Here is a 21,510-nt window from a genome sequence, read left to right on the forward strand (position 1 = left end):
TTGTGGATAACGCCATCGGGGGTACGATTGTCCTGCGGTTTGATGACATCTTCGCTATGTTTAACCTTTATCCGCTGCACTACACCTTTGTTCGGCTATTTTCGCTGAGTATGGAGATGCGGATCATTAGAGACAAGACCCCGGACATCGTGATAGTCGACCCCTTCTACATGCGTGCCAAGATCTTGGGCAGCACTAGGGACCGGCAAGTCGCGAGTTCTTACCTCGAAGGCATCATTCTGGCAAACCCAGATAAGGATAACTTCCTCGTGCCTTACTTTCCCGAGTAAGTCATCCCCTCAACCGCCCCGTAACATATGATTTCTTAGATTTCGATCATTTTTTTAACATTCCGTGTTTTGTGCAGTGACACACATTGCACACTCATCCTCTTAAGCCCGAAATATTCCATGGCCACGTATTTCGACTCGGACCATCAGTCGAAGAAAGACTACACAAATATCAAGAAAGTTCTTGATGATGTTCTCCCCGGCTACGCCAAATCTGGAGGCACCTTCACCAGGGCAGTTCGTAACTACGACAAGCACGTGTTCGCCCACAATACGACGTTCTGCTGCGTCAAGCAGCCCCCTGGCGGTCAGAAGGATGCCTACTACGCCCTCCATCACATGCGAGCGATCGTACGGGACCATAATCACCTTCTGCTACTGAATAATCTCAAGATTGGGCCGCGAGCTTGTTGGCAATCCAGGACGCGGACATCAGACAAGAATTCTTTCGCATCCAGTCGGAGTTTGCGGAAATCATCCATCAAGATGTCCTTCGTACCTCGGGGCAGTTCAACCTCAGAAATCAACCGTCCAACAGTGAGATAGACACATTGCTACAAATGCAGGCTGACAACGCCCGCGATTTCATGACCATCACGATAGACGGCGGCTTCATCCATGCTCCGGTCCCTTGAGTTGAGTCCAAAGTAGTGATGCTATGTGTAGTTCTGAAACATCGATTGGCTCATGTTGTAATTAAACTTTAATGAACTTGTATGTCTCTTTGGTTTGGAGAGTCGTTCAACTTAGATGTAATCGATGCTATTAATGTCTTGCTTTTCTCTTCTGATCCTTTTGTTGCATACTTATATATTGCTTATGTATTGTCTGTGAATTGCTACTAACATTTTGTTTGGCTAGTGCATAGAGATGTCGTCGTATGTCATGTACAAGGGTATGGTTCCCGGAGTCTACGATGACTGGGAGGAGTGTCGAAGACAGGTTCACCGTTTCAGCGGTAACAGTTACAAAGGGTACACCACTAGGGCGGAGGCGGAATCTAGATACGTGCGCTATCTAGCGGGAGAGAGGAGGGAGCGTTGGAGGAACCAGATGAAGACTAGTTTCATCGCAATTATGCTCATCGTGATGACCGCAGCTCTCTACTATGTGATGGTAGTTTAGATGATCGATATCGACTTGTAATGTGAAGACAAACTCTCTACTCGCAGTGTCGAGACTTGTAATGTTCTATCTTTGTTCGGTCTTTTGAATTCGGAGACTAATATGATGATTTGTTCGGAGACTAATCTTCTATTGTATTCGATGAATCTGCTATTGCTGTGTGGTGTTGTCTAAATTCTGTCCAATAATATATTTTGTAACCTGTGAAAATATCATAAAAGAAAGAAAAAAATCCCTAATATTCATACTACTGGGGACCACTCAAGACACTAATGGCGCACTGTAAAATTGACAGTAATGGCGCATCACCCACTAGTGCGCCATTAGTATGCCAAAGCACATGGGTGCATATGGCCCCCTGGGAGGAATTCTAATGGCGCACTGTGGGCTATACTAATGGCGCACTGCGTGGTGCGCCATGAGTACACCAGATACCAATGGCGCACCAGTGGTGCGCCATTAGTATTTAATTCTAATGGCGTGGTGCTAGTGGCACACCAGTAGTGCGCCATTAGTAGGCAAAACTGGTGCGCCACTAGCATGCCTTTTCCTAGTAGTGCTAGCTACCTCCTTAAAAAGGCAGGAGCTTACTAGTCCAACCCGGCGCGCGCCGCTCAGTCGCTGACATCTAATAAGCTTCGGCTGATGCATACGACGCAGAATGCCCATACAATGCCCACGTGATGGTTAGTGCTATCAGGCCAGAGGCCCCTCAGATCAAATATCCAAACCGTTAGTGCGTTGGCAGTGCAGTCACGACCAGAGACTCACGAAAGATGTGACCCCGTCGCCCCGTCTCGGGTACTTGCGGCAAGGGCTAAGAATGCCCGGCCACGCCTTATAAGTATCTCGTGGGCACCTTCCAGGTCAACCCGTCTCCACATCACTCGCGGGTACCCCTCAGGGTCGACCCGCCTATCCAAGTAACAATTGTAAAGTCCAAGTATCCGTGTGTGCAAACATCAAGGGGAAAACCCGAGGAATCACCCCCAGTAAATTCCACTCGATGTAATCATCATGGTGAACGTAAGAGGATCCACCCTCGAGGTTCACACTTGAGGGGTTGCACGACAGAGCCGTATCGGAAGTGGTTAAGGAGGAAATCACCCTCGATGACCACGACCGATTAGCTACATTACAGAGGTCTCATCAGGAGTGATGTATGAGGTTCCACCCTCGGCACTCGATGGTAACTCTACAGAGTCATTCAACTAGGGGGGTGATGTGCGGTGTCGGGGCCTGGACGTCGATCACGTTGATCAAGTCATCAAACATAAAGCAAGGCAACTAGGACAAGGTGGGGGTCACTGATGGATCACTAACCAACCTATACTAAGCAGTTTAGGATAAGCAGGTAAGGTATGAAAGCAGGTAACAACAACAGGCTATGCATCAGAGTAGGATCATACAGAAAGCAGTACACTAGTGCAGAACCGGGCAATAGCACCGGTTCGGTAACCGGCACTAAAGTGTGGGCACTAAAGGCCCCCCTTTAGTACCGGTTCAGCACGAACCAGTGCTAAAGTGCAACCACGTGGCACGAGCCAGCTCCGGGGGCGCGTAGGACATTAGTACCGGTTGGTAACACCAACCGGTACTAAATGTTTGGGTGTGTTTTGGTTTTATTTTTTATTTTTACTTTAATTTTGTGTTTTCAATTTAATTTAGTGATTGCTTTACATTATAATGAGTTGTTAAATCATTAGGTGAAAGTACCGCAGATTAGTTTGACTGGATGCATGTGGATCCTAGCTAAGTCATCAAGTATATGCCATATCCATATTATATATACTTGATCGCCTAATTACGTGATCAACGTAATATGGATATGGCATATACTTGATCACTTAGCTAGAATCCATCCAGTTGAAACTAATCTGCAGTTTCTTTCATAAATGAGATAATAACTCATCATCATCATCATCATATTAATATAAAAACTCTTCCATCATATATATATATATATCATCACCAACAACAGTTTTTCATAGCTAGCTAAAAATCATCATATAATAGTCGTCTCATTACCAGTACTTAATCACCATATAGTCATTACCGCTATCTAATCACCACCAACACTAGCTTAAAGAAGAAACATTCACTTGTACCAGAAGCCAAGATATCATCGAGTTCAACATGGTAATGATATTATAAGTGTTCATAACACCACAAAAGCAAATCACTCGTTGAGATTAAGTTCAGGACAAAGAACACGGACATGAGAGGACAAGTACTAAGAGCATGAACTAGCTAATCACTCCTGCTTCTCTCTCTCAGGTAAAATAGCATAGAACATGTATAGATTTCCTGATTCATCATATTGGAGCATGCAGATGAACCTGTCTCCTAATCGTGGGTTGCGCTTCTGATTGCTGCCGCCTAGTACTTCTCTGCGATCGTTCACAATTTTGCTCCAGTCTTTTACTATTAAGCATTCCACGCTATTAGAAATCCTAAATGCACTTAAGTGCATTGTAGGATATCTTGGCCATAAGCTAACAATATTCATGGTACCTTTAGTCTTGATCCAATCAGGCACAACATTCATCGGGAGTCCCTATTGAAGAACATCATATAGTAACATACTTAGCAATGAAGTTTAGCTTAAAAAAATAATGTATGCAAAAGATGCACTGAGGAGAAATAGTAGAAATCTTACCATCTTTCCTAAATATATGTGACCGTAGTTCAGTACAAACACTATTGGTCGCACGTTTTGAGTACTAACATTTCTAAGTGCAGGAAATTTTTTTGTCTCTCTACTCTTTCGCACATGCTATGCGGGTGAAATGATGATATATACCATGCCAAATTTCAACATTTTCACAGTTCATTTTGTAGTGATTTTCAATTTCACGGTCATTTAGCTCTCTAAACAATTAGGTAAATGACTAAAAAACAGCAAATGATGTCAGAACATGTTGGAAATTGATGACGTCGCTTTGAATGCTGCATACTGAACACAAAAGAAGTCCGGAGTTCAAATAAGTTTAAAAAACATTGAAGTGCCCGTGTAACAGATGAGTTCTCGTCCGAAACCCTAATACTCCGAAAGAGATTGTCCAGTTTGTACACGAAGTGCGTCCAGTTTTTGTCGTGACCCTCTCTACTCTTTCGCACATGCTATGCGGGTGAAATGATGATACCATGCTAAATTTCAACATTTTCACAGTTCATTTTGTAGTGATTTTCAATTTCAGGGTAATTTAGCTCTTTAAACAATTTGGTAAATGACTGAAAAACAGCAAATGATGTCAGAACATGTTGGAAATTGATGACGTCGCTTTGAATGCTGCATACTGAACACAAGAAGCCCGGAGTTCAAATAAGTTATTAAAAATAAAAAAGAGGTGCAATGCTAGTTAATTTGCTTCAAGCCTTTCGGAATAGTGTAGACTGCACTGCACATAGCTCAGTGCAATTTATACTATTCCGAAAGGCTTGAAGCTAAGCAACATGCAGGTGAGCATTGCGCCTCTTCGTCATTGTCTCTGCACTCACGGCTTATAAACCGCTCATACTACCTCTCTCTTGGCGAGGTGGGACTAAAAATCAGCTTACTAAGAAACTCTAGTACCGGTTCATGCCATGAACCGGTACTAAAGGTCTTCGTGGGAGCCCCAGCCTGACCACAGCCGCACTGGCCTCATTAGTACCGTTTCGTGGCATGAATCGGCACTAAAGGTTGCCCATGAACCGGTACTAATGATGTCCGCCCGCCTAGCCATTGGAACCGGCACTAATGGTCACATTAGTGCCAGCTCAAATTCAAACTTACACTAATGTGCTTCACATTTGACCCTTTTTCTACTAGTGGTAGCAGTTCTAATGCAAGCATGAGAGGAAAAGAAATGGGCGATACCGGAATGCTCAAGGGGGGTTTGCTTGCCAGATTGCTCTGGCAAGGAGGGGTCGTCGTCGACGTAGTCGATCACAGGGGTGACATCGGTCTCGGTGTCTACCGGAGAGAAGAGGGGGAAGAAACAGTAAATACAGAGAAAACAATGCATGACAAGGCATAACATGACGACGGGCAGAGCTAGGGTTGTCCTAACGTAGTACTACACGTTGCAGACGGAGGGGATAAGCATCTGAGGATGAATTCCCGGTGTTAGGCGGATTCCGGACAGATGAAAGAGAGGGGACGGTTCCATGTTTGGCATGCTAGGGGCATGTGATAGGTGAATGGACGGCGTATTTGGATTCGTTGGATTTTTCTGAGCAACTTTCATATAGAAAACATTTTCATCCGAGCTACGGTTTAATTTCTATGATTTTTCAAGGATTAAACCATTTTCTAGAATTATTTATATTAACAGAAAATGAATTATGACGTCAGCAGAGTGTCAGCATGACATCAGCAGGTCAACAGACCCGCTGACTGGTCAAACTGACCAGTGGGTCCTACATGTCATAAACAGAGGGCTAACAGTGGGTTATTTTAATTAAACGTGGTTAATTAGCAGTTGGGCCCCACATGTCAGTGACTATTTAGTTTAACTATTGATTTTAATTAGAAAAACGTTTTAGGTAAAATAATTATGCGGTGGGGCCCGCATGTCAGTGCCACTAGGCTGCGTAGTCAGCACATTGACTGGGGCACCCCAGTCAATGGGGCCCGTGGGGCCCACTGGCAGCGACCAAGAGGGTGGCCCCAGGACGGCCACGTCGGATGCCGGCGTCGGAGTTGGCTCCGGTGAGCCAAAACGCGACGGAGGGTGCCGGCGAGCCTCGGGATTTCGCCTCGGTGGCCCAAAACGGGTGTGGCTACTCCCATTCGAGAGCTAGCGACGTCGTGCGTCGCATGGAGCTGCGGGTGGTCTCGGGGATGACCGGAACAACGCCGACGAGCGGCGGAGGCGGCGCCGGAGTTCGAGCATGGGTGGAACCGGCATTACACAGCACGGTGGAGCGAGCTAGCTAGCGCTATGGGGCCCTATGCGCGTGCTGAGCACGACTGCGAGCTCGGATGAGCTCATCGGCGAGCGTGGCCACGACGAGGAGCTCGACGGCGGCGCTGTGTTCGGCCACAGCAGAAGCGGCGAGCTACGGGCGCAACAAGCTAAAGGAGGAAAGGGAAGAGGTGACGGAACTCACCGAGCGGCTCAAGGTGGCCCGTGGAAGCTTTATGGCACAGTGGAGACGACGAATCGACGGCGGCGATTTGCGGTGGCCGAAGATGCAGACGAAGGGGGAAACGGCGTTGTCACGCCTCCGAGCTCCAGCTGAGGCCACCGGTCGAAGGAGTCGACCCCCGCAGAGCTTACCGACAGGGTCAGCGGGCGCGGGGCCGCGGGTGGCCGCGACAACAACTGAGGACGGCGGCAACCGCACTCGGGCGTGGATGGGGAACCGGGGTAGAAGAAGCGAGCGGGGAACTGGTGGGGAGCGGGAGAGACAGAGAGAGAGGGAGCAAGTGGGAGAGATGGGTGGAGGCCGAGGCGTCGGGGCGGCCTTGTCCTCTCCCGCGTCGTCGACAAGGTGGTGCGGCGCCGACCGTGGGCGGGAGCGCCCTGTAGCGGCCGAGTCCGAGGAACAGGAAGGAGGGGGAGGCAACCGGTGCAGGGAGTTGGGCCATGAGGGGTTAGGTGGGCTGACTTGGGTGGAGGGGTGGGCCGAGGCCCAGGGGGAGTCAGGGGCCTTCTCTCTCTCCCTTTTTTTAAAGCTTTTTTGTTTTAGCTATTTTAGGCCACATAGGCATTTTGCAAAAATGTTGGATCACCACCAATATTACCAGGAGAATATCTTACACATGATGAACATTTTAGTTTTCATGTTTGAGCATTTTTGAAATTCACTCAGAATTTGAAATTGAATTCAACTGGAATTTGAAAAGGAATATTGATCAAAGTGACTAAGCACTGTTATAGCAAAATGATTAGCTTGATCTCAGAGATTACTGTAGCATCATTACACCGGGGTGTTACAGGGAGGAGTTGGAATTCTCCCCCTTGGTCGACTCCCCAAGGAGGGACCTTCCCTCCTTGGTGGTTGCCCTCTCCCTCCCCTCCAACCTATATATACTAGGGTTTTTTGTTCTATTGATATACACAAGTTTTGGAGCCTCCTCTAGTTCATCTTGCCCTAGTTCTAGTTGGTCCTAGTTGACTAATTAGAGATTGGTATAGTTCCTCTAATCCTCATAATTAGAAGACCAATGTGGTTCTAATCTCCTCTCTCTAATTCTCCGGTGCGATTAGCTCTGGCCGGTGAAGCGCTGCCAGATCGTGAAGGCTGCACGCTTGCAACCAAGTAAAGAGGCCGTGCTTTCGGTCTTCGGTTCGAGGTACTATTCGTGGGCGGTACGAGGGATCGTTCATCAACAGTTCGAGGGACTCCAAGTACAATCTACACCGACACATTCTTCTTCCACTATAACTCGGTGATGGTAACAATCGTGATCCCAACCCGTTATGCATCTTCATATTGATCTTCAGTGTTTGTAGGTCCTATTTTTTGTTTCTATTACGTTTACCAACTGTTATACCCAACATTTAAAGTCACGACCTTCCACAAGATAATTGTATAAGATTGAATTATAGTGTTAGGATATAATAATGAAAAAGCAAAAGAAATTCGCATGCCATCTCTTCATTATATAATCTAGCACCGACAAATACATTAATAATTGCTCTGAAGGATTAGATAGAACATATTGAAAGCCAATATACCAAACTATAACTTCTCTAATCAAGATATAACCTAAGGGATCGAGATATAAAGAAAGATAAGAACGAAGTAAAAAAATACCCTAGCACCTCCCTAAGCTTGGAATAAGCTAAGGAGGATGCAATTACCCATGTACTCAGTTTTGATCCTTTGGTGGTGATGGAGGTATGTTCAAGTAGATCAGCTTGAGAACACGATTTTCAATCTTCAACTTTTCGTTCTCCATCCCGAGTTCCTTGACAAGATCACAAATTCCATCTGCTACCTGACATGCTTCAGCAAGGTCTGGCGGAATATCTTAAGGAAGACGAGATGGTGTAGCATGCATAGGATTAGGAGTAGGATATGAATATATGAATAGCAATATGATCGTAAGAATGTTTCACTAATAAAACTTCTAAGCATCAACTACAAGGAGTAATCAACACTAGAAATTATACTCAGCAAAGGATCTAAGATAAAAGTTCATATATAAAAAAGTTGGGGTGAAGGGAGCTGATGGAGAATTGGAGATGACTATATTGATGAAGATGTTGATGGAGATGATGATCTCAATGATGATTGGAGTGTTGGTGATGACGATGGTTTCAAATTCCCTCTCCTGGAGAGATGGATCTCTGGCATAATCAGCCTGCCGGAGGGCAAAAGTGTTGTGCCTCGGTTCGGCTTCACAGCGGCGGCGGAAAAATCCTAGAACTTTTTAGGACAGAAGTGAATTTATGCCAAAGGGCATCAAGAGGCAGTGGCCAAGGCCTCCACGTGGCCCCCCCATGGGTCCAGAGGCGCGTGGGCCCCCTCTAGCTCCCCTCTGGCCTTCGATTTCTTTTCTTGGAAAATAATTCAATAAAAAATTCAGCCTTTTGAGCTTTGGAAAAATACTTCTTCGTTTGTTGTTGTTTTGCCCTTGTTTTCTAGTTGTCTTGTATTTTCCTGAGAATTTTTCTTTCTGCGTATTACATGCAAATTGAAGGTAATTGGCATTAGAATTGAGCAATAATGTGCAAAACATCATTGATATAGAGTAAATTATAATAAATAGTGGTGCAAATTGGACGTATCAGTTGCCCATCTCCTCATCGAGGTCCTCTAGTTCATCTGTGTTGCCGGCTTCCTCCTCCAAGATGTCGTGGAAGGTTTGAGCATTGGCCACGACATGGGTGGCAGGTGGGTTGATGAAGTTCACCAGTCACTCATTGGCCTGGCTAGGAACCAAGCTCGGAGGACAAGCTCGTCGCGAGAATCAACGATGAATCTAAGGTTGTCGAAGTGCAAAATCTGGCCTAGCGTGTAGGTCTCGACGAGCTCGAGACCCTCCCCCCCCCCTGAGTCGGCGATGAAGGACATTGATCCAAACGCGAAGATCTGGCCCGACATCATGACGCTAACACCAACTGGAGAAACCATCGGATAGCTGGGTTCGCCTCACACAACACTACATGGCATGCCACTTTCAGAGTATTTTTGGCGTATCTGATATTGTATATGGGCATAGGTGTAGATCAGATGGTAACATGAGCAGAGTTTTACCCATGTTCAAGCTCTCGGTAGACGAGGTAATACCCTACTCCTACTCGTGTATATTGATTGTGTAGGGGTTACAAAGATCGAGGGATTGATTAGAGCTCTATGGTTTTGTTGTTGTATCTATGCGACTAGCCTGGCCTCGGCTTTTATGGGTGCCGGTGTCTAGTGTTACATGTTCTAAGTTGGTTAAGAGGAGCCATTCGGACGCCGGTTGCTTTGTCTTGTACTTCAAGCCTTCCGGGACCATTATGCCGTGGGGCCATGGCCGGGTTGATTGGCCCATTGCGTAACCGACCTAGGGGGACCGGCTTCTGGTAAGGTGAGAATGAGACACCCCTGGGGCATGACAGCGTCACAATGTTAACCACATTCCATCCATGTAGGAAAATGACATCGTGGCATAAAAAGAGGTCACATTTTGTTAGAGTTGCACATAAAAGTGTAGTTTTCCATATGTTTTGCCTAGCCATATGTAGTTTCTTGAAACTTTGTGTAAGGGCATCGTTTTGTGATATTTTGTACAAATAGATGCAGTTTCATGAATTTTACTCTTTAATTTCATGCATACATTTACGGTAACAAAATGTCAATGCCGTTGTTGACCTAACAAACATGCCATGTGTGATACATAACATATACTTAACAAACATGCCATGTGTGATACATAACATATCTACAAAATCGGATGCTATATTGCTATTTAATCAAGTATCGACACAAGTTACATAACAACTTCAGATATGCTTCTCCACCTGAAGCAAAACCGGAACACATGCTCTGATGCAGTTCACTGCCACTTACATGTTGATGTGACTAAGCAAAAACTTGCCGAGTTTTAATACTTTACAGATGAGCACAGGAGGATGTAGATCCTGTTAATTAACCATGGATCATGTGCTCATTCAGAGACTCTCGAGGAGCATGATGCATGATTATGTCTGAAAAGAAAGGCATAGATGGATCCTTCTTCTACAAATTCAGTAGACAAGCTTGGGCTCAAACTCGGCAAAATCAACGGAGCCAGACTCGATTGGGGGCATGAGGTACGCAGCGATGATCTCAGACACTAGTTGGGCAATAAGAGGAACCCTCTTCAGGTTCTTCACCAGGGGCATGTCGTTGGACTCTCCTATAGAAATGATCTTCAGGTTGATATCTACCATCCTGTCTAGCTTCCTCTTGAATTCAGGGTTCTCAACATCCGGTACAGCAGGGAAGATCCTCGCCGTCGTGCGGTTTGTCTGCAGAGATATGCACCAACAGTATCATCAATAGAGGTCTTGATTTACGTCGAAGCTCTAATATTGTCATAATAAGCATATAAATAAACTACTCCCGCCGTCCCATAATACAAGAATGTTTTTGATATTAATGTAGTGTCAAAAACACTTTTATATTATGGGACAGAGGGAGTAGAGTATAATGCTTCATAGGGGTGATGTTTATTGTACGAAAGGTCATTATTGTCATGTTGAGCAGCTCTCCAGAAACCGCCTGATAAAACACTCAATGAAGCAACTAGGGCATGCATGCCATTAATTGAGTATACAAACAGGAAAAGTCACTTCATTTTACCTCATAGATGACATGCATGTCGAATTCTTTGGTGTTGAGACCAATTCCTTCGTAGAAGGCACTACGTTGGCAGTCATTCAGGTACATGGTTATATACACCTGCGAAATGTCGTCCAATTGCACGCAGCTGTTAGAAAGAGGGACATGGCAAACTCCCATCGAAGAAAATGCAGGGATTAGCTTGCTTTACCGAGAGGCAGAAGAAGCGTGACCAGAGCTTGGCCTTCCAGTCATTGAGGAACTGCGGCTGCGCCTTGAGCAGCGCGGAGAAGAAATCGCCATGCCGGTTCTCGTCCTGACACCAGTTCTCGAAGTACTTGAAGATGGGGTACACCTGGTACTCCGGGTTGGCCTTTAGGTGCCTGAAGATGGTGATGTACCTCCAGTAGCCGATCTTCTCGGACAGGTATGTGGCGTAGAAGATGAACTTTGGCTTGAAGAAGGTGTACTTCCTAGCCTTGGTCAAGAAGCCGAGGTCCAGAGCCAGGTTGAAGTCGGACAGCCCCTTGTTCAAGAACCTACACAGCACGAATCATGTTTCTTGATGAATAACACAAATCATGCTGAGAACTAGAGTAGTAAACTACAGTACTAGTAGTTAATAGTTGATAATTCTTTCGAAATTGAGTTGAAGCTTAAACTTTTTACATGAGGGAAGAAGGCATTTCTGGTCATAGTCAATGCATTTGGCTTCTGGTTAGTGGCTACGCCCGATCGAATTGTTTTGTTTTGATGGGAATAAGAGTGCAAGCAAGTACTCCATACCCAGCGTGCCGGGCCTCGTCCCTGGACATGAGCGAGAAGATCTCAGCCACCACCGGGTTGGTTTTCTGAAAAGGAAACGCGGGCATCAGCGCACACCCACCAGCTGCTCTACGAAATGCCCACATGCAAGAGCAGAGAAGAAGAAGAAGAAGTGGTACACGAACCTTGAGCCTGCGGCCGAGCTCCTTGTAGAGGAGGAACCCGGAGAACTCGGCGGTGCAGGAGCGCTCGAGGAACTCGACGAAGATCTGGCGGAGCGGGCCCTGCATCTTGTCGGCAGCTTCCTTGAACTCGGGGTTGCGGATGAAGTGGGTCTGGTTGTAGTCCGTCTTGAACTCCTGCAGCAGCGCGTCGAACTCGTCCTGGTTGAGCTGCTTGTTAATCTCGGCGTTGAATAGCTGCTCCATCTCGTCGAAGTCCGTGGTGTAGAAGCGCGGCGTGAGCAGCGACTCGTTGACCTCCGTCTTGCCCCGCTTCTTGGGCGAGCCGGGCTTCGCGGCGGGTGCGGGCGGCGCCGCGGCGGCGGCCCTCACGCGGAAGCGGACGGCGCCCCGGCGCGCGGGGAGAACCGGGAGGGGGGAGGCCGTCTTGGCCGCGATGCCGTGGTGGTGCATTGCGGGGTTGAGGAGGGAGAGCTCCATGGCGGACGCCATCCTGTGTGTGACGGACAGCGCGGAACGGGAGCGAAGAGTTCGGGGGAACGGAGAGGGAGCGCTGTATATGCAGCAGAGCAGAGCAGAGCAGCTGCTGCTGAGAGCTGACATGTAAGAGATAGGGTGTGGTGCGATAAGGCGGCGATGAGGTGTAATCTTCGGCTTCAAATGGGCGCGCGCCATGTGTACAGCAGGCCAATCTCTAACCACACGCCCATCTCACCTCTTTTCATCATTCTCTTTATTTAATTTCCTTCTTATTCTTGCAAGGCCCTTGTACTTTGCTTATTGTTGTTTCAGAGTTGGTGCCATTGTTTATTTACACACAAAGGAGAGCCGCATGTGATTAAACTAGGGTAAAATCCACAGAAGAACAAAGCAACATGTACTAAATTCTGACTTTCTAGCCATGGATTGAGGTGAAAACCGACTGGGTATATGCAATCAATTTCTTGTTAACCAACTGGATGGACATTCCCGTGACGTAAATATAGTGTAACATCTTGATGGCTAAAAAGATATGCTATTTGGTTTTCTTACGAGGAAACAAAGTATATTTTTAGTTGCTATCGAACCACGAGGCACCTGGTTAACGTTTGAATATACGAAGCTACATAGTTTGTAGTCAGCGGGGTAATATAAGTGAAAACAAATGGACGAGAGGTGCGCAAGTTTCTTTTATGGACAAATTGATTACTATATTTTTAGCTCGTGAATGTATGCGAAGGGAAATTAGTGGTGATGGTGGTGGTGTTGCTTTTCTCCTTCTTTTAAAACCATTGTGAACATTGGCCATGATGCGACAAGTATTTGGCCATGAATTATCAATAGCGGACTGCACTTCACAAAAAAAATGAACAAAAGTTTTCATTGACATGGTCGAAAAATAAATGTGAGAAACCTCATTTGGACCACATAGTTTTTCTTTGAACGAAAAAATTGTAGGGAAGGTCCCTACCGCGTCGTTTGCACCACATAGCTTGTTAGGCAATACTAGCATTTTGTTGCCTATTTACTTGCTTGGATGTGTATGTATGGATCAAGACAAACAATACAATAGATGACTACTTGTCATATGAACCAACACTTGAAAATCAATAGGAAAGTAGTTTGGAAGTTTATATATGGTCAATCTTCAAAAACACTTTCTTGTTAAGCAATTTGGACCTAAAACCACACACACTAATTGGAGTAGGACACTTTGAATTTGTACACAAGGAAAGGGAGATGTTTAACCTCCCATCCAACGATCACCAGTGAGAGACATAGAATTTTCATGATAGCCTTCACGGGAGAAGAAGAAGGAAAGCACTAACAAAGCACATTGGAAATATCGGAAGATCGAAGCAAGAAGCTTGTCATTGAGAAAGGGAGTTCATCCTAAAGTTCTGATGCTTAGAACCACATCCTTGACTCCTTCAACCGAGTTTTCATTAATTTTCATAAGATTGTATCAATCCATAGCTATTGTTGTCCCAAATCCGGGTGTTTGATGTCGAGCATGATGCAATTTTGATTATGTGAGCACCTGCTACTTAGAGAGGAACTTAATGTATTCACCAATCATAAAGTTGAATAATATTTAGGTGACATCAGCCTGTGGTTTTACCCAGCTTGAGGGTTTTCCAAATTAAATATGGTGTCCATGTGTTGGTGCCTTTTGCAGCAATTTACTTCATTGTTATAGTTCGTCACATAGTTTATGTGTTACATAACTCGTATATGTTATGCACATGTTTTCTTCCATGATGAGTATTGATCCATGATTCGTACACACATGGTAATGCATTTATATTTGATCACTACAAGTATGTTGACAAGGATCAGAATAGAACATTATGTGTACGAAAAATAATAGGGCATATGTATTGGGGTGGTGAAAATACATAGTTGGATATAGTTGCGAAAATAGTCAATTGCCTCAATTGGCCTCGTTGGTCCTATAGAGGGAATAGCCAAAACTATACCTGAGGTCCCACCCCAATCCTACATAGCACACCACATGGATGGTCAACAAAAATTGATGATAGTCAACACAAGTTGAGGAGGTCAATGAATGTCGAAGTAGGCCATGTGAGTCCAAGAAAGTCACCCCGATCAACAAATTTTCAAGCAAGTATTCATGGTCAATGAGTCAAAGAAAGAATACATAAATGATTAAGTCAAAGATAAAGGCAAACACTAGTGCAGAAAAATGCTTATAGGCAATCTACATTAGTGGCGCACCACCAAGGAGTCACGCCACTGGTATTTTGCCTGAATACCAGTTGTGAGGGTGTAATTGCCCGAAATATCATGGACGTGCCCAAATACAGCCATACTGACAATGATAGGTTATTAGTGGTGTGGCCAAACATCCACACACACACACACAATTGTGTGTGGGCCCAACGGACTGACCCTCAAACAAGTCACTAGTGGCATGCTACCTAAAGGGCATGCCACTAACATGACAACTACCAGTGGTGTGGGACTAATTCTTGCACGCCAGGCCTGCTTTCAGGGACCCCACTTAGTAGTGGTGTGGGCTTATTCTGGCACGCCACTAATACTACTGCACTCGCTATAGTCCTTTACCCAGTCGTCTCCCTAAACCTATTAGATGACACTCGGTCTCTCTCTCTTTCTCTCTCTCTCTCTCTCTCTCTCTCTCTCTCTCTCTCTCTCTCTCATGCGGAGCATCCCGTGGTCATCCCCGTGGACACTACCTCAACTGCCTAAGCTCCAAGTGAACCCATGACAAGAGCTCGAGCACGTGCTATTCAATCTGAGGTGACATGTCTCCTACTTGAGTTTCCCTTATATTCGAGTGAGACATGGCTACTGCCTAAGTCAGAAACACTATGTGTGATCAGGTACAACATAGAAGCCACAAAGCCATGAGCTGAGGAAGAAGGAACAAGCATCAACTCCCTGTTTAGCCCGGAACTTCCGGCCAGAGCCCGGAACCTCCGGCCGCCCCGGAACTTCCGGCCTCCGATGACCCAGACGAGCCCGGGCGTGCCAACTATCTAGCTAGCTTGGAACCAGCCCGGAACCTGGCCCGGACCTTCTAGCGCCCGGAACCTCTGTCCCGCCCGAACCTTTCGGCCCCCAGACACCAGCCTGGCTCCCACCATGCCAACTCTCGGGTTAGGCCTGTTAGGGAATGTAGCATGCAATTTCAAAAAAATCCTACGATTAGGCAAGATCTATCTAGGAGATGCATAGCAACGAGAGGGGGAGAGTGTGTCCACGTACCCTCATAGAACAAAAGCGGAAACGTTAGCTTAACGCGGTTGATGTAGTCGAACGTCTTCGCGATCCAACCGATCAAGCACCGAACATACGGCACCTCCGAGTTCAGCACACGTTCAGCTCGATGACGTCCCTCGAACTCTTGATCCAGCAAAGTTTTGAGGGAGAGTCTCGTCAGCACGACGGCGTGGTGACAATGATGGTGATGTGATCCGCGCAGGGTCGCCTAAGCACTACGACAATATGACCGGAGGAGTAAACTATGGAGGGGGCACCGCACACGGCTAAGAACAATTGATGTGCTTTAGGGTGCCCCCTGTCCCCGTATATAAAGCAGGAGAGGGGAGGAGGCCGGCCCTAGGGGCGCACCATGGGGGGAACCGACTTGGACTCCTAGTCCTAGCCCCCCTTCCTTCTTTCGAAGGGGAAAAGGGGGGAGGAGAGGGAGAGGGGAAGGAAAGGGGGGCCACGCCCCTCCTCTTGTCCAATTCGGATTTCCCATGGGGGGGTGCGTGCCACCCCTTGTGGGCTGCCCTCTCTCTCCCCTATGGCCCATGTTGGCCCATTACTTTCCCCGGGGGGTTCTGGTAACTCCTCGGTACTCCGATAAATATCTGAAACACTCCGAAATCATTCCGGTGTCCGAATACCATCGTCCAATATATCAATCTTTACCTCTCGACCATTTCGAGACTCCTCGTCATGTCTATGATCTCATCCGGGACTCCGAACAATCTTCGGTCACCAAAACACATAAATCATTATACAAATCATCATCGAACGTTAAGCATGCGGACCCTACGGGTTCAAGAACTATGTAGACATGACCGAGACACATCTCCGATCAATAACCAACAGCAGAACTTGGATGCTCATATTGGTTCCTACATATTCTACGAAGATCTTTATCGGTCAAACTGCAATGACAACGTATGTCATTCCCTTTGTCATCGGTATGTTACTTGCCCGAGATTCGATCATCGGTATCTTCATACCTAGTTTAATCTCGTTACCAGAAAGTCTCTTTACTCGTTCCGCAATACATCATCCCGGAACTAACTCATTAGTCACATTGCTTGCAAGGCTTATCATGATGTGCATTACCGAGAGGGCCCAGAGATACCTCTCCGTGTTTTACACGAGAAAAATCTTAAGGGCACTCCGTGAGAAGGGAAGAGAAGAGTGTGGATTTCTCTCATGCGCTTGGGATAAGAAAATGCAGGCGTTCTAGTGTACCGTAGTACACAAAGAGAACAAAGAGATGGGAACAGTATTGTATTAATCTCAAGGATAACAAATACAATTCCCGATATGCGCACCGTGGCCTACTAGCGCGGCCTGCCTGATTAGCGTTGTGCGGTCTCCTGGTTCGCGGCGCCTCAGAAGGCTCCCGGTCAATTACTCCAGCGGGTTGCTCCGCGAGATACCTCCAATTAAGCCGTGTGGTCATATTCGTCATCTTCGCTTCACGTTCTCCATGCATATGATGATGGTGTGTGTAGGTGCGGGCAGCGGCAAAGACACTGTCCTCGTCGGTACACGTGCCGCTCAAAACATGGCTTTGTGCTAGCCACATCCGCCCTCGCCGTCGCGCCTCGTCGGTCTTGACAGCGTTGATCTAGTCGGTATTGGGGTAGCATGGATCCTGCTTGGCTTGGACTTCCTGACGATGTAGCAACTTCGTCGGGGTACGCAAGGGGTTGCCTCGCGGGAGTATTCTTTTGTGGAGACTGTCATCAGTGTAAACCCAACGCACGCTCGCATCGGCATGGCCGGTGTAGTTGGTGTCTCATCTTGACAAGACGCCGTGGTTACGGCAGTCTACGGAGACAAAGACTCCGCCTCCCAAGGCCGCGAAAGGTAATGTCTTAGAGGGGCGTGGTTGATGCCCCGTCTCAGCTAGACACCGTATTCGGTGGTCTGCCAGAACAAGGATCACGCCGCGGGACCGAAGAAAGGTAACATGATGAACGGGCGTGGTTGATTCCCCGTCTCAGTTAGACGCCGTATTCGGTGGTCTACTAAGACAAGGAGCACGCCGCTTGTATGACGACGAGACCTCTGCAACGAAGGGTGCGTCTTATCTCGACTGGACGCCGTATTCGGTGGTCCACCAAGACAAGAGCAAAACATTGCCGATGAAGGATGGCTCTATGGAGGGGCGTGGTTGATGCCCCGTCTCAGCTAGACGCCGTATTCGGTGGTCTGCTAAGACAAGGAGCACGCCGCCTATATAACAACGAGACCTGTGCAACGAAGGGTGCTCCCCGTCTCGGGCGGACGCCGTATTCGATGGTCCGCCAAGATAAGGGAAACACATCACAGGGTCGAGGAAAGATGACATTGAGGGGAGTGATTGATGCCATGTCTCAGCTAGACGCCGTATTCGGTGGACTGCCGAGACTAGGATCATGCTGACTGTACACCGAAACCTTTATGCCATGAAGGGTGCACCACGTCTTGGTCAAACGCCATATTCGGTGGTCCGCCAAGACAAAGGTGCTGCCTCACGGGGCCGAGGAAGGTGACCTTGTAGAAAGGCGTGGTTGGGCCCCGTCGTTGGTGAGCTCCGTCTACACTCGATGAAGGCCTTGGTGTGGACAAGCTCCAGCGATGTTGGTGTAATCTCCTTGTTCGATGAAGTCCTTTCCGGTGCCGGCAGCGGGATCGAATGAGCGTTGTCTTCGTCGATGAGCACGTACTCTCCATGTAGTGCATGCATGCTGGATGTAAGGGGGAGACAAAAGAAAAGAATTAGACATTAGTCTCACCTTTCGGAAACATGACCTTTGCGTCCATCGCCATCGGAGTTCTTTGCGCGGATGAGAGTACGCCGAGTCGCCGATCTCCTGCCAACGTGCGTGTCTCCTCCCTGCATGAGTTGTGTGCTTGCGTTTTGTCGTGCGTGAGATCTGCGTGCGTGGTTTCTCTCGTGGGTTTGCTGCCTCCCTCCAATGTTGAGACTTTTCCTTTATATATAGGCGTCTGGCTGGTGTAGAGGAAAGGAAACGTGAGATTTCTTGGTCCGTGCTCTTGCTTCGTTCGGCAGGTCACCTTTCCTTTTGTATTCGTTTCCAAATTTTGGAGACTCGTCGATTGTGTATTGCTCCTCGTTCAAGTTGTTGCGTAAGCTAGGAAATCCCAATGCCGCTTCTACACCTTCCTTCTGCTAAAAACTTTCAATTTGAGCCTGCAAAAAGAAAGGAAACCATCTTGCGTGCATGTGATTACCCGGCTGCTGATGGGCCTGCCTTTCGTTGGATAAATATGTGTGCGTGCTGGCCGGCCCACAAATACTCAAGTACGTACGCATGCGTACATGATTGTCGCGTATAATCTACCAAAAATACATGCATGTATGCTACCTTACGTGTTGCATGCAAAAAAGGTAACCAAAGACCATATAGTGTATAAATACCAAGTGCAAAGCAAGCTTGTCACGTACATACAAACCCCTTTTTTTGAACGAGCATGCAGAAGGTACGTACATATGATAATAAGCCCAATCTCAAGTACATTACCTGCACATTACCTGTGCCGAAAAATTCTTAAAGATAATCATTAAATTGCTCTGTGAAGTACTCAATCTCAAACACATCGAACGGATGTATACAAGGTAATTTTACTTCAACTTTTCATATAAAGAAGCAACATCCTGGACGTAATCCAGCGCTCCCGGTCAGTCCGATCAAGGCTCTAGCACAAGTCTTGCGATGTATGTGTCATGTAAGCTACTATAAAAATAAGACTCTGGGTAGCGTCTAAGAGCACACAAGTTCGATCATCGCCCACGACACATCCAATCTGAAGAGAAAAATGTGCGCCTTTGTTACTTCTTCTCTGAAGCTAATGCCTCGCCTTGACTTTGCGTGTTCTGTGTGCATGCCCAGTAGATACACTAGTATCTTTTGTCTCCTTCTAACTTTGTATTTGTTATTTCACTCGTATCATCAGGACACCATGGGACGGGGCGACAAGTCGAAGAAGTATGGATCGAGAGATGTTGAAGGCTCGACGAGCGGCAGCAGGAACGGCAAAGGCGGCTCAACTCCTCCACCACCTCCAAGCAAGTCGGGGAACCATTCCAAAGGCGTGGAGTACACACGTCGGTCACCGCCGTTGCCAAGTGCCCCGGCGCTTGTACTGAAATCACATAGCTCAGCGCCATGGACTACTCGTAGCTACCCGAACCGCAACTCAAAGAATTCTGACAAGACATCCATCTTCCTTGATACGGACGCTCCACCACTAGGGAACCTGGAGGTAAAGAGAATAATAAAGAAACAGAGCTCGCATGAATGTATTTTTTCCTTACTTCTACGTATATCCTGTACGCATGAAGGACAAGCTTGACGACGTGTCGCCGTTCGTGCCTATGAGCCGCGGTATGGAACAACTCCTAGACGAGGTGATGGAAAACATGGACCAAGATGAGCCGTCCACCAAATCCGCACCTCTGGCCAAGTCTAGTTCGGTGGCGATGCACACGCCCCCGGCAATGAGTGATCCAGCTGCGAATTCTTCAACTGTGGCAGGGAGCAATCTCGTCGTAAAACCCGCCTCCCTGGTGACCAAGCCCGCTTCTTTAACCACATCAACAGGCACCCTGAAGTGGACAAGAAGAGGTCATCGGGAGCTATTAATGACAAAGATGTTGGGATAACTGCAAAGAAGCCAAGGACGTCTGCTTGTGGTGCGTGTATAATCCCCCCGCCACCCTTGCATGAATTTTCTTTTGATGCTTTCTTGACTCGTTCTCTTTTTGTCGCCTTTCTAGATGTCTTCAGCAAATAAAATAATCTAGAAGGATTTTATTCCCCTGAGGCAAAGGAACTCCGTGTATTAATTGAGCAACACCAGAATATCTTTGCTGGAAAAAACACTCTGGTCGAGAAGCTCAAAGTCCCTCCAACAAGTAACATCTCAACGCCAAGCGTTGTTCTCCTGACCGGAATAGCAGCAAAGTACATCTCAATAGGACTCAAAGATATTCAAGAGGCTCTAAGGGAGCAGCCGATCAATGAGGAGCTAACCATCACGAAAATAGAGTCTGCGATAAGTATGTGGAAGACACCGTATGCGAACGAGGTCCCGCCGGACCTCGAGATTCTAATTCGCCACCTTGAAACAGTGGTGGCTCGTTTGGGCGGAAAAGGTGGTCTTGGCACTTCCCACACATCGGCACCCACGCCGAGGCAAGTTTCATCTCTGCTGGAGAAACTCGATGCAGCTCATGCGGGGGTCAATCAAGGACTTTGCCGCCTCGAGAAGGAAGGGTCGCGCCTAGAGGGACACCTTGCTGACCTCGCCTCCATCTGCAACAGACAAAAGAAATTGGCCGAAGAACATCGGGTGCTTGCCGGCAAACATCAACGGCTTGCCAAGGAGTACAAGGCCCTCTGCGAGAAGGAAACTGAGATGGCGGCATTGGCTGAAAAGCGCACAGGCGTCCTAGCTGACATGATGACTTCTAGCTCCCGCCATCTTGAAGCTCATGAGGATGCAGTCCGGAGTTCATCACAGGTTGCCGAGTCATACACAAGACGCCGTGCGGAGGCGGCTGCCTTCCTGGCCGCCGGCGGGACGCTTCCGGAGATCGCGACGATCCTAGCATACAAAGCTCCTGAGTGAGGGAGTGGACTAGAGATCATAGACTGCTCTGCAAAAGCTGC

General features: G+C 47.3%; 1 protein-coding gene across 1 annotated transcript; it reads right to left on the bottom strand.

Annotated features, from left to right (window-relative positions):
• Positions 1 to 10,278: 10,278 nt before the first annotated feature.
• LOC123061131 (magnesium-protoporphyrin IX monomethyl ester [oxidative] cyclase, chloroplastic) lies at positions 10,279 to 12,666 on the bottom strand. Its single transcript, XM_044484083.1, has 5 exons — positions 12,113 to 12,666; positions 11,949 to 12,013; positions 11,374 to 11,701; positions 11,184 to 11,282; positions 10,279 to 10,849 (listed from the first exon to the last, which is right to left on the bottom strand). Exons 1-5 carry the CDS (start codon positions 12,599 to 12,601, stop codon positions 10,586 to 10,588), a joined length of 1,245 nt encoding a protein of 414 aa, XP_044340018.1. The 5' UTR covers positions 12,602 to 12,666; the 3' UTR covers positions 10,279 to 10,585.
• Between the last annotated feature and the right edge of the window lie 8,844 nt (positions 12,667 to 21,510).

Source organism: Triticum aestivum, chromosome 3A (genome assembly GCF_018294505.1).
Source record: "Triticum aestivum cultivar Chinese Spring chromosome 3A, IWGSC CS RefSeq v2.1, whole genome shotgun sequence".
In the NCBI taxonomy this organism is placed as follows: domain Eukaryota; kingdom Viridiplantae; phylum Streptophyta; class Magnoliopsida; order Poales; family Poaceae; genus Triticum; species Triticum aestivum.